At 43.1% G+C, this 13,857-nt stretch overlaps 1 protein-coding gene across 5 annotated transcripts in view; it reads left to right on the top strand.

The window, feature by feature from the left end:
• LOC143002217 (copine-8) overlaps positions 1–13,857 on the top strand; it is a 56,735-nt gene that overhangs the window by 25,149 nt on the left and 17,729 nt on the right. The window contains exons 6-12 of one of the 5 annotated variants that reach the window (XM_076152222.1): positions 212–288; positions 8,344–8,407; positions 9,273–9,376; positions 9,973–10,077; positions 12,040–12,081; positions 12,154–12,191; positions 13,190–13,267. In XM_076152222.1, the coding sequence (XP_076008337.1) occupies positions 212–288; positions 8,344–8,407; positions 9,273–9,376; positions 9,973–10,077; positions 12,040–12,081; positions 12,154–12,181 (420 nt within the window). In that variant the 3' untranslated portion in view covers positions 12,182–12,191; positions 13,190–13,267. The other 4 variants (XM_076152214.1, XM_076152230.1, XM_076152241.1 and 1 more) reach the window with 4 other exon arrangements.

Raw genomic sequence — 13,857 nt, 5'->3', positions numbered from 1 at the left:
TGAGTGAGTGAGTGAGTGAGTGTGTGTGTGAGTGAGTGTGTGAGTGTGTGAGTGAGTGAGTGAGAGTGTCCTGGAAAAGAAGGATCAATCTGAATATTCAGCAAAAACAATCTGAGTTTTTGTTCAGATTTTTAGAGGTGTGTTGTAGAATATGCAGGACAGCTAGTAATGACATTGACATTGTTTATAAGGCTCTTTTCTATGTCTGCAGGATTTTCTAGGCCAGGCTTGCTGTACTCTCGGAGAGGTGGTTGGATCATTGGGCGGTCGCTTGGAGAAAGCTCTAGGGTGAGTAGGTGTGCTCCAATATGTTACTTAACCACGTGATCCACAATTTCAGACTATGCTCCAATACTGAGTATTGCCACAATACCCGCAGCGAATCATTGCTCAATCAGTATAGGTGGGAAAGTATGCCAGAGAAATGACTTACACTGACTATGACCAAATGGATCGATCATATGCCTGGGTAAATAGATTTACAGTAGATTGTAGTCTGATTATGTTCATTGACATAATCTGAGACTCAAAAGTTCTAACATGCAATCTCTCCCCATCTATCTCCGAGCCTCCAGTACCTGTGTTAATGTGCAGTAAACTGAAGAACAAGGTGACCTGATGTTGGATGGTAACCAAGCAATTAGACCAACAAAAGAAAAGGTGACACATTTGATCCCATTAGCAACTCTCGTAAAAACTAAACAATGACCAATCGTGAACTAAGGACGCGCAGCTACGGTTCGGTGAATAGCACTCACTTAAACGCACGTCACCAGGCAGAGAGCTTAAAAGCTGCAAGATATATTTAGATTTGTATCATAAAGAACAATACTCTCTGCTTAGTAGTTATGAATAACTAGAACAGTGTTAAGGTTTCATCCCTGCTTCTCTTGTTTCTGACAAAACACAAGCTGGGGAACAGTATGTACTTGCTAATAAACACACACACGCATGCAAGGAAATTCAGACACAAACACTAAGCCGCGATACATGAATGGTGTTTATCATACCTGTAAGGCAGCCAGTCCTCTGAGCAACACGTTTTCATCTGCTTGCGGGTGTATGGGGGGAGGGGTACACTGTTTTCTTGTGTAATTGGTTGTGGTTCCCGTGCGAGCTTGCATTGTTTTTCTGCATTTTAATACACCTTTCCCTTTGTTGTTTAACCCAGCTGTATGGATTAGCTTCAAAAACCTCCGAACCTGTCCGTCAGCCCGTTAGAAGGAAATGGCATATCCAAGGGTTTTAGACCAATCAGAGCGCCTGCCAATCAAATCCATGGTAGCATTCTGACCCTGTCGCTTTCCACGAAAAGAAAGCGGTTGTTGTATTCAGGCTTTACTTCCTCAGGAGGCTGCTGTCTTGTTTGGTGCAGATACTGCAGATTGGGTTCCATTCTTCCTTAATATCTACCATAGGGCGATGTCCGCAGCAAACATAAGTCATCTGTGGTTGTCACGGGAATCATCGAAACAACATTTTAAGGATTCCGCTCAACAGTGGAGATCACAAAGATGAAATAAGGCACTGCGGTGGCCACTACATCACTTACAGGTGACAAATGTATTGTGCTCGAGCAGTTTCTCAGCAAGACTTTTTTCCTTGAGGCATTTTTCTAGTTCTCACTGTTACTGCCCTCCTGACGCAGTAAGAGTTGACATTTCTGCCCCCTGCGATTTCCATAGGCATTGCTTCTTTAATCTAAATTGAATTGGCTTTACTAATTAAAAAGCATCTCCTGTGTTTCCTTCACGAGCCTGCGGTCTTTGCATTCCCCTTCCTGTTGCATATTTGATCTCTGTCGTGGTTGAAGTGCACTTGGCTTGCTTACTCTAGTGTCTTTTAATCCAATTTGCTTGTTGTGTTGAAGCCATGATGAGTCTTGAGACCTAAAAAGGGAATAGCGAGACAGGAGCGGGTGAGGGGGTGTGGGGGTAGGGTGGGGGCAAGCAAAAGCCATGCTGGCATCCCTTCACTGAACATTGTCAACAACCTGCCAACCTCTGTGTGTTTGTGTGTGCGTGTGTGCGTGCGTGCGTGCGTGCGTGCGTGCGTGCGTGCGTGTGTGCGTGCGTGCGTGCGTGCGTGCGTGTTGGCCTATTCCTATGGCTTTATTTCAAGCACTACTGTGATACACTTGAGCAGCAATCGCCATGGTGATCGCTGAATTGCAGCAGTTTTTCAGAGAGAAAAAGAGAGAGAGCTAGAGAGACAGAGAGAGATAGAGAGAGAGAGAGAGAGCGAGAGAGAGAGAGAGAGAGAACCATAGACCCCATCTTAATTGTAAAACAATGTCATCTACCCTGATAGAAATTTTTCTACTCCACTTTGCTTCATACACACACGCACACACACGCACACACACATTCAGCCATTTTTGTGGTTGTTAAATTTATAGAGCTTCGTATTGCAATCAATCGAAGCAAATTCTGGAGGCATACAAATGAAAGCAGGACGTGTATGTATCGTCTATGAATGTAAACTGTATCCACACCTAATATCAGGTGTTTGGTCCATTGTGCTGTGGCATCTAATCCTAAACAATCCAGATCGAGTTGGACAAAGATCAATAAAGATCAATTGGGACTTTCATGGCGACAGCGTTTCATGAAATGGGCCATTAACTAAAGAGAGACGTGTGCACTGTGTGTACATAGTTATTGATTGCAGAGTGTGTGTCCTTTCATAGGTGGAGAAAGTGGAGGTTGTGTAAGCGGTGGACAACAATCATTTTGCGGTGATTTGATACAGAAATACGCATGCCGTCAACACTTATTAGGTATAAAGGTATCAAGGCCACAGCTGTTCATGTCACTGAGGTTTGTGTGTTGGAATATGCGTGTGTTAGACTTCATCAGACACACACCTGCATCCTGACATGACAGGGGGATCTTTTACTATTTTAATGAGTGCTAATTACAGCTAATTACATTGTTCAATCATACTCCAGTCTGCATTCAAAAGTGCGTGTGTTTGTCTAGGATGTTTGTGTGTGTGTGTGTGTGTGTGTTTTTGATGGAAGAATAACTAGCTCTATTTATGAACCTGCAAAAGCCAAATATTGACAAGTACCATATGCCATTTAGCCTAGACAGCCCGATATGCGAGCGCAATTGTGTTGTACATTGTTGGATATTATTCGATTTGGTCTTTTAACAAACATTTTGATGTGCATTCAGCTTGATCAATAATGAAAATGAATGAAAGAAATGCTGCGGGAGCCAGGGAATACAGTAAAAAGAAGGTGTGAAGATGAAAATCAGATGAATAATATTCCACTTTTTCATCAAGCAACACCCTGGAATAGTGCTCACTGTCCGTAGACATGGTTTGTTGAACACATGAGAAAGTGGTGTAACGAGACTAACGGCTCCATTTCTTGGTCCTTGTGTTTCGTGCTCGCATAGAAATTCTTGGACGTGCAAGATTCCACCCTTAACCCGTGAAATCCTGCTTTAAAGTCAGAATTTTATAAATGTGTGTGGAGTCTGGGATTCCTTTTCTCACAGAGCCCAGTGGAGGATTGGAAATTGAGCCTGAATTTATTTAACCATCATTCAATAAAAAAAAGCATGTTTCTTCTTGATCAACCAAGTGTGGGGGTAAAATCAACACTATGAAAAACAAGTAATACCTTTTGATGACTCATTTTGACTTTTAAATATAGAACTGCATCACTCTTTTCAGTATTTGCAAGCTTCTTCTTCATTTATTTTTGCAAACGGCACTCAGATTAAATGAACCACCAGAGACATTTTGCATAGGATTAGCATTTTATTACTGCTAACATTTGCACTGCCAACTCTATCACGTTCTCTCTTAGCTTGGAATATTCTCCCTCGCTCTCTTGCAACTACAGAAACAACCCCTGTTGGTCTTAATGAACTATGGAAGAGCCAAGTGGCCTGCAGTTACAAGTACAATGGGGCCTGGACACACACATACACACACACACACGCACACTGGCTGAGAGCTGTGAATACAAGCCTGATTGTTAGCATTTGTATAGCGAGGACAATGAAACCCGCTATGTGCCTCTAGTGCAACATTGTTTTGAGGTCAGTGTTTTGTGAAAGAGAATGATAGTTAAGTCCTTTTGATGGGAAATTGTGTGTGTGTGTGTGTCGGGTCAAGAGTCACAAAGGATATGCCGAGCTCCTAATGATAATTGTTATTTCATATTCATTTATATTTCCTGTATTCTCCCTCAATTGGGAGAATGACTGAAGTGGACATGGATGTGGCTGCACAACTGCCTGTATGTGTGTGTATGGGGGTGGGGTGGGGGGCATGCGTGCGTGCGTGTGTGTCTGTGTTCCGCTGTAGCCCAGAAGTGGCCTAGACTTAATTACCAATCTCTCTCCAGACACTGATTGCAATTCCATGTGTCTTGATTAGAGGATTCACAGTGTTTCCTCACACACACACACACACACACACACACACACACTAAGGGAGAGACAGAGAGGCAAGGAGAGATTCCTGGAGCACTCCTCAAACATTGAGTGCTTTTGTGTCACGAATGAACTAAAAAAAGCTGGAGTAATCTACCTGCTTCACAGCCCATAAATGAGCCTTAAGTGTTTTGACTTTTACGATAGTGATTCACTTCACACGGTGAATGACAAACACACATCGAGAAATAGCAGTTAATGAGTAAATTTTCAGTTTTTCTCCCTTACAGAAGAGTTTCCAAACGCCAAATTCGTGATACAGTATTAGTCACTTGGAGATGCATTTAAAAAGCCCAAGCGGTGTGTTCCTGTGATAGATTTGCCATTGAGCACGAAGACAACATTTGAGGCGTAGACGTGTTAAGTACACAGATACTCCAGAATAGGAATGATTCTTTGGTGGTGCGTCTGATCTTAATTGCTGCATATGTCTAAGGTGTGTAATGCAAAAGGTGAGGTATATTATATAGCTAGTGCCTATGCAGTCTGTTTGCCTTTTGCCAGCCACCCACGTAAAGTTTTAAGGCAGATCTCTGTGCCAGAATAATGACCAGCACGCTCTGAAAAATAGAGGAAAGGGAGAACGGCCATTAGAGAAAATAACAAGCTGAGGAATCCTATTTGATATCCCGCCGCAGGGGCCTCAGCTCGGCAGAGTTGTCATAGCGACACGGATCCTGGGTATTTGTCTCTCTCTTAGTGTGTGTGTGTGTGTGTGTGTGTGTGTGTGTGTGTGTGTGTGTGTGTGTGTGTTTCCCTGCAGTGAGATGACATGATTGAGAAACTAGAGATGACAGACAAGCTTGTAGTCGTGCTCATTTATATTTATTTTTATGATTATGATGACGGACAACGCAGACATGACACCCCAAATCGACCTAAAGGACAGAATGGGTGAGCTCATCCAAAGGTGTTTTTGAAAGTTGACCCCTACTGTTGAGTTTATTATTATTATTATTACAGTTAATACTAATTTGTTACGTTGGTACTCAAGTATAAAAGTATTTAGTGAACACATAAGTCACTACATGGCACTGACAGACATAGTGTGACTTGTATTTTTGAGACGCTGGTTATTTGACGGCGCCTATTGTCTGGTTTGGCTTGCATGCCACAGGTGTATTGTGGTGCAGAAGACATATGTGATAGGACTCAGTTTATGGATTCATATCAGGACGTAATCAGGATTTCAGCAAAGTCTTCCAAAGAATTAAAGTTTAAATTAGTTTAAAAAAAATTCATGTCACAAAATCTAAAAAGGGCCCATGATAGTTTTCCAGTATGTGTCTTCTTTACGATGAAAGAATTGTTGTCATCGACCTGTATGTATGTTGTTGTATGTTTTGTATGAAAGGTCCATATTCTGTGATGGTGAATTGACAAGGTCTCACTAGAGGAAGCATAATTATCAGACAGTCTCTGTATACAATGACCTGCTATTTTTAGAGTTTCCTGAATGAAACGCCACACCAGGCGCCAGCAGAAGCCCCAACTAAGAAATCGGAGCCTGGATTTCCTGCGCTTTCACTCATGAAGTAGAAGACTGGCGTTAGATCTCTGTAATGTGGAACCGTGGATTGTGTATTGGTATAGCTGAAGATGACCCCGCCCCTCTTCAACGCTCTTTCTATTCTGCCGTCTATGTTTTAATCAGTCTCATTCTGAACATCTTTAGCTCCAGCACTTGTCCTCTCACGCTCATATGTGACGCACGTCTTTGTTGTGCGGAAAGAAAGGAAATGCATAGAGGAGGGAATACAGAGCAGCGTCTCCTCGCTTCCTAAGATGCTATTTTTGCTTTTCTCCCCATCTTCAGATTTCAGAAATGAGGGGTGCTGCTCTCGGCAGAATAAAGGAAAGAAAGAGCTCTTGAATGCAAACCATCAGCTCCAGGATCCATTTCCTTTTTTATAAATCTGCCATTTCAGGACCCCCGCCCGCCCCCACCCTATCAGTCCTTTGTGCTGAAGTGAATGGGGGACTTGAATTATGCCCAGGCAGAGGTTCTCGACCCCAATTCCAGGCTGTCTAAATGACTGCCTTAGTCGATTTCTGCCGGGTCGGTTTCACACGGCGGCCCTCATCAGACAGCAGCACGTGTTGCCAGATTGCGAGACCTCTCGCGGGTTAAGTCAAATTATGTCAGGGTGGCCCTCTTTTCACAGCACCTTATTCCATTCGCTGAGTGTAATCAGTGGAGATACGTGGGTGTGTGAACTTGCATGTGTGTGTGTGTCACTATAATCCAAGTGACCAACTGCTTAAAACTGTATTAAAATTACATGTTTAATTAAAGCTTTTTATGTATTTTTTCTTACATGTGCTAGTATTTTGAAGAAGACTGACTATATGATCAGTCTATAATGTTAATCAGGTCTGTGATTTTGTGTGTGTGTGTGTGTGTGTGTGTGTGTGTGTGTGTGTGTGTGTGTGTGTGTGTGTGTGTGTGTGTGTGTGTGTGTGTGTGTGTGTGTGTGCGCAAGGAGGTGGCGTTCTAAATGCTGCCAATTCAATATTTTTTACAAGAATCGTTGTGCTTAGTCACACACACACTTTCTACCCCACTATTACCATCATCACAAACCGTACACACAAGTGGTCTACTTATTCACACACACACACACACACACACACACATACACACACATCTTAATCTCCCCCACCCTTTCTAATTAGGGAAAGGTTTTACACACATACACCCACTCACAAAAACATACACCCTTGACTCTCAACAGTGCTCCTTTTGTAGGTGCTTTGCCGCTGTGAAGCAGTCAAATCTTCCATGATGTTTGTTCCTAACAGAGGTGCATTCACAAGCTTCTCCTAGGTCTTCCTCTGTATGATGTCGTCATCAGATTGGGTGGATGCTAGTTGAGTGGAAACTGTTTGGATCTTAGCGGTTGTTGGTTTTAGGGCTTTGGAACATCACTGTGATGATCCGTGCTTCCTTCTCTATGGTCCCCGCCGAGGTCTGGATACCAGCATCACAGGGTGTTACAGCCTCATGTGGTGGAACGTTTTCTTTAAAAGTGCAACAGATTTATGTAAACAAATTAAAATCTATATTTGTAGTTTGAACTTGAATCAAAGATCAACACAGTGCTGCATGTCATTATGCACTTTTCTCTCTGTTCTTTTGTAAATTCTGCTACTAGATTTTTATGCAGGCTTTTCAAGGACGACTGATGAAAGTTTGCCTTGATCATTTACCGTTTTTTTTTTTCCTTACAAACAAACTAACAAAAACATCCTTGACAATTCTCTGATTTCTGTTTTTCTCTGTATAAAGTCAGATTTGATCAGTTACCTTGTATAAAAAAACTATTTTTCATGCAAATGACGTGCACAGCCGTATGAAAGGCACTGTCTTCTTTATTCTTTATCCATAACAGTTTAAATACGTCAAAACAATTCTGACAGTGTCTCTTTCTACCTTTACTGGCAAAACCTGACAGTCAGCCTGCTGTGTAAATGACATCCAGCAGATCCACACAGCACAAAGCATCATTAAAGAGAGAATGATGAAGCACTGCAGCTCCACAGTTGGCACAAACTCTTTTTCGGGCAAATTAGCAGAAGTCTTCCTACATCACAGCAGCGCACTTAATCATCTGCAATTAGTGGCGACTGTGCGGTTGTTTTGTGGGAAACAGTCCCACCTGTAATCTCGCCTTCCTGCAGGCCACACACAGTTCACTGTACACACACACTGTCTAGATTTTGTACAAGTTCAGTTGAGGTACAAGGGGCACCATGCCGGCATGGAGTACATGAGCCTGCCCAAGACGACATGAGGAAGAGTGCAATCAGAGCGAGCGATGTGTTCATGGTCCCCACGCTGTGCCTGTGAATGCGATGTCTGATCCTGTTGTCCTGTTTTCGCCTGCAGGGGCATTCCAGGCAAGAAATGTGGCACCGTTATTGTGAAAGCCGAGGAGCTGAACAACTGCAGGGTAAGTGTCAAAAACGTTTTGATCTATGTTTTCTCATCTTGCTCTCATTCATTTTTTGTGTGTTTGTCACCGGTGCTTGTGTCCCAGGAGGCGGTGATTGATTGGAGACTTAGATGCCGGTATAGTTACAGAACAGAGTAGCTTATGGAGTGTGAAGTCCAATACACTGCTGCAGCAGCTCAGCGGGGGGTTGTATGCTGCGTGTCATGATTCATGCATCCAGCTGCACCTCCATTAATAACACTGCATCAGGTCATCATGTTGGCAATACATTAGTGATTAGCTCATCAGATCCAGATCCTTATCCTGATTTAGACCAAATTACACAGATTGGTATATTGCTGTAGAAAAATATTAAAACAAAACACCCTGCTTCGACGGTTACACAAGTTTCAGCTACATCAGTGGCATTACGAATACAAAGAATTAGCTTTGGCTGTTGGGAAGAAGAAAAAGCATCGATATGAAAAACAAAGTCCACACTCTTAAAGTCCACAGACAGATTTCACTCCAGCGCGATCGAAAAGCCGCTCATTCGGTGTTTATAAGCCACAAGTGAATGCATCGTGAGAGGGAATTGAAGGAAATGAAGCAGAGTGACACAAGGAAAAGAAAGGGAAGTGGAAAACACTGCCGTCAAAAAGTTGTGTGACTGGAATACACAAGGCGATAAATCTGCCGAGTGTAGCTAAGGAACCAAAGGTGGATTTTTCTCTCAGTGATTGAAGAGATGCATGGCAGATCCTGCTTGGTTTTCCCTCAGGAACTCAAGACAGATACAAAGAATATAAAGACTTAGAACGATGAGTTTCCTATCCACTGATTTGCCGTTTTCCTTTCATCTTTCCTTCTCTCTTCCCACCAGGAATCGGTAATGATGCAGTTCTGCGGGAACAAGTTGGACAAAAAGGATTTCTTTGGCAAGTCAGACCCCTTCCTGGTCTTCTACCGTAGCAATGAGGACGGCACGTGAGTTTCCTTCCCCGCCTCCTTTACACTCCTTCCATCTTTACTTCCCTTACTTTCATCTTTGGTTAAATCGTCCCCCTAAAGGAAACGGGCCTCATTCATGTTTCAATAGATCAAAAGACGTCCTCTGTGTTTAGGCATGTGCGTGACTGACATGTAAGTGTGTCGGTGTGTGTGTGTGTGCGAGTGCGTGTGCGTGTGCGTAAGTGTCTGTGTGTGTTTGCTCAGGATTACATGCGGACCTGAAAGAGGGAGATAGTGAACATGTTTGGTGCTGTTCACATAATGCAGATTTTGTGTGTGTGTGTGTGTGTGTGTGTGTGTGTGTGTGTGTGTGTGTGTGTGTGTGTGTGTGTGTGTGTGTGTTCAATACAGCTTTGTCGACTTTTCGGCCCTGCAGTCTGTGACATGTCAGATAAGAGGCCCTCTGCTCTGCGGGCAGCAGATACCAAGTCCACCTGTTCGCCAGTGGGCTAATGAAATTAAATTACCTGTTTGAAGAGTTTGTGCTTGTGTGTGTGTTCAGTTACTGGAAGATAAACTATTTAAGGTGCATGCATTTGTATCTCCCTCTCTTTCTCTCTCCCTCTCTGCAGGTTTACCATCTGCCATAAGACAGAGGTGGTGAAGAACACGTTGAACCCGGTGTGGCAGGCCTTTAAGATCCCCGTCCGAGCTCTCTGCAACGGAGACTATGACAGGTCAGTGTGTTGTCAGTCGTGTATGTGGGGAAACATGGCAAGTCTCTTAATGGAACAACACCGGCAGCCCTCTGAATCACCAGGGCGATCCTATTTTCATCGTTGAGCATAAAGCAAATATCAGGCATCTTGATATGTGTAAGGTGGGTTGCATGATGGAGCTCCCTGCAGTGACTAACAGGCTCATCAAGCTGCTTCATACAAAGAGCAACATCAGTTGGAGAGGTTTTTACCAGTAAACATTGCCATTGTTTCCCAGACTTCACTGCTGAATTATGTAGAATGAAAAGAAAAAATGATAAAGATAAGAATAATGAGCTCAAACATTGTGTTGATGTAAATACACTTGATTTTTGTAGAAGTAGGATTACAGTGATATGGAACCAAGAAATGGTAGTTTAGTATCAAGGACTAATGTATAAAGGGGGTTTCTACTGCTGTCCTATGTGGATTACAGAGGGAATCTTTCAATTAGATTCCACAGACACCAAATAATAGAATTCTATCTTTTCCATAATTCCCATATATATAATTTACAACATGCGTACATAAATGCTCACCTCCGTCTCAGACACCAGTGTACCTTAACTCACCTAGGAGACAGCAGTATTGATCTGTGTGTCTGCCTCCGCGTCCGACCATGTCCTTATCAAAGGTAGACTGAGTACACAGTTCACAGTGGACTGCTCAGAAACACACACACACACACACACACACACACACACACACACACACACACACACACACACACACACACACACACACACACACACACAGTCAGACACATTCAATCTGCTCCAGCGGCCTGTGACAGGTGATAAAGAGGAGGAACAACATAGCACTTTGTCTTACTGCTCGTAGGTACACACACACAACACACACACACACACAGACATTGTGTAAAACATGATCACAGCTCAGACTGGTGGGGATAAATTTCCAGCGGAGATGTGTCGTAACACTGATTTAATAAGATACACACCTGTAAACTCGTGCCCACACACACATTCACAGCGACACACATGCACACGTACACACAAATACTTACTTGCAGCACACACACAAAAGATAAAACATGTATAAGCACGGGGAAGCACTCTCTCTCTCTCTCTCTCTCCCTCTCACACACACACACCTTTTCCTCTTAAGCCTCTTTCTTCCTCTGTGGGAAGAGCATTTACAGTTGGAGCAGTCCTATGGAGCTTGATCAGAGATGTGTTAGCAGGGTAACTGAATGCTGCAGGGCTCATGTATGGAGGCATATTGCTTCCTTGTGTCCGATCACATACATATAAGATGTTTTCACAAACGTCTCAAAAGTCTCAATGTAAAGACACAAAAGCAAACTCAGCGCTCCCTCCTCCCCCCGTCCCTCTGTTCTCTTTTTACACAGCACTTTTACATTTTTGCACTCCTCCCTCGCTCCTTTCCCCTGGCAGAATGCCTTTTGCTCCCTCTCTTTTAATTTAGTCCGTCTCTATTATCCTTCCGCCTCCACCCTCTTTTCCTCTCCGCACCTCTCGCCCGCCTTTGTCACAGAGAAATGACCCTCCTGTTGAAGATATTGGTAGATGGAGGTGATAGCGTGCCGTATCTGCCACTCGCAGACTATTCTGTGCGGGGGATTCTTTTCCATTTCCTTGTAAGCTATAATGGGCTCCAGAAATAGATGGATTTGGAGATGAGGAGCGCACATTACCAGAGTCAAATACAGTGACAGCCAGACAGTGTGTTGGAATAAAGATAAGCTGCAGGACAGATCTGCTTCACCTAAGGGCTCCATGACAACAGTGACAAACGGAATTAGCATTTTGTCTGATCAGACATTACACACCTAGTTGTGTATATAGCAGGAATTTTAGCTCTTAGTACTTTGAAAGTCTTTTGGGGAGGTCTGAATTTGTCTGGATGATGACTCATCGTTTTTTTAACAAGAGCCACATCTTGTGCTTCTCCCAACAGAACAATCAAGGCGGAGGTGTATGACTGGGACAGAGATGGCAGGTAATTTTTCCTTGTTCTGTCTCTTTCCCATATCATTAATGATATAAACGATCCAAAAGTCATTTGTTTCAGGTTGTTGGAGGCGTTTCCAGAGGCCTGACAGGCTGCAGGTTTAAAGTCCAACTACACACTTTGCTGATTGGCTTCTCTGACTGAGCGTTTGCTGATCATTTAAATCAGCTGCGATGTTGTTTAGGGTACCTGGGACGTGACAAAAATAGTAATTACTTTAATTGGAAGGTTGTCGACGCTTATTTTAATGTTGGGACGTGGCATTTTAATGTGTGATGCCAATAGAAATGCAATGGTGTCTCAAATCTCATCACCTGATTGAGCCAAAACACCACTTAAGTTATTTTGAATTGCGACTCCCTCCAGTTTAATGTTATTAGTTTTCCAAAAATGGATGAAGCAAACAGGATAAACCATCATCTCCTGTTTGAAACCACTTGTATACAGTATAGAAAACTGCTACTTTGATTTAATTACGTTACCATTCTATACAAGTGGGCTTCCTCTGCACACAATCCAGTCTGAGTCTCAAGTAATCAATGCTAATTTGTGCTTTCAGTAGGTAAGGATCAGACTGGCGCTGTCTGGATTTTGATTTGCCGCAAGCCACAGAGCAAAGAGAGAAAGGGGGAGTCTGGGTTATTTTATCTATTCTGAAATGTCATATAATCCGTTGAATTTCTCTCTTTATCTGTCTGAGGGACTCGCAGGACTGATGGGTCACTTTTTTAACAAGTCATTTCAGTTCTGGTGTGTGAGGTCTGGTTCTGTGAGGCAGTGTTAGACATCAACCTTTCCCACAGTGGTGCTTTCATTCTAACTAACGCCAAACTTCCTCCCTCTTGTCTCTCACGTCACGATACTGGGAAGTTCAGGTTCAGGTTGCTTTCAAAACTCACAGCACACAATAAGTATTTGATTTAGGTCTTAGTGATGTTGTGGGATCAGGACTTAATTTGTTTGTGTGTGTGTGTGTGTGTGTGTGTGTGTGTGTGTGTGTGTGTGTGTGTGTGTGTGTGTGTGTGTTTAATGGAGCTAACAGTGATGATGTTTGTAACTTTCCTTCTGCTTTCTGTCTTTTTGTCTCTCTCTTTAGTCATGACTTCATTGGGGAGTTCAGCACCAGTTACAGGGAGCTGTCCAGAGGGCAGAGCCAGTTTAACGTCTATGAGGTACGTGCGTGTGTGTATTTGTGTGTGTGTATGTGCGTGAGTGTGTATGCAATGAGGCTGCAGGTCAGTGGACCACTCAAAATGAGGTGGAATCAAATTATCCTAATTTGAATAACATTAGCTGCTGTCAGACTTAAAGTTCAGAACTCAATTAAGAAGTGATTTGCCTGGAAATACATAAATCCTGCAGTGAGTTCATTTCTCATTATGCTACTCTCAGCACTGCCAACATGCTTATGGACATTCGATGATTATTTGAGCTGCTTTGATTATTGTGAGCATACTGTATGGGTATGGGTAGTAGGGTTTGGTTTGCAAAATGATGATGTGAAAACTGCAAACGAATTGTGTTGACAGCAATCAGCAAATAAAGCAACTTTCTCCCTGACACACAGACACACAGACATACACACACACACTCACACACACACACACACACACACACACACACACACACACACACACACACACACACACACACAGTGAGGATTATAATGGATAACTGACTACCTTCTCTGAGGAAGCGTCAGCAAGTCACACCGGGACTGTCATTTTAAACAGCTGCATGGCCCTAATAGCTCTCAGATGTACA

The sequence above is a fragment of the Genypterus blacodes genome, unplaced genomic scaffold, assembly GCF_046128005.1.
Source record: "Genypterus blacodes isolate CSIRO-AG114 ecotype Tasmania unplaced genomic scaffold, CSIRO-AGI_Gbla_v1 ptg000007l_1, whole genome shotgun sequence".
In the NCBI taxonomy this organism is placed as follows: Eukaryota; Metazoa; Chordata; class Actinopteri; order Ophidiiformes; family Ophidiidae; genus Genypterus; species Genypterus blacodes.
Note: the sequence above shows the minus strand (reverse complement) of the source record. Positions and strands in the feature narration are given on the sequence as shown.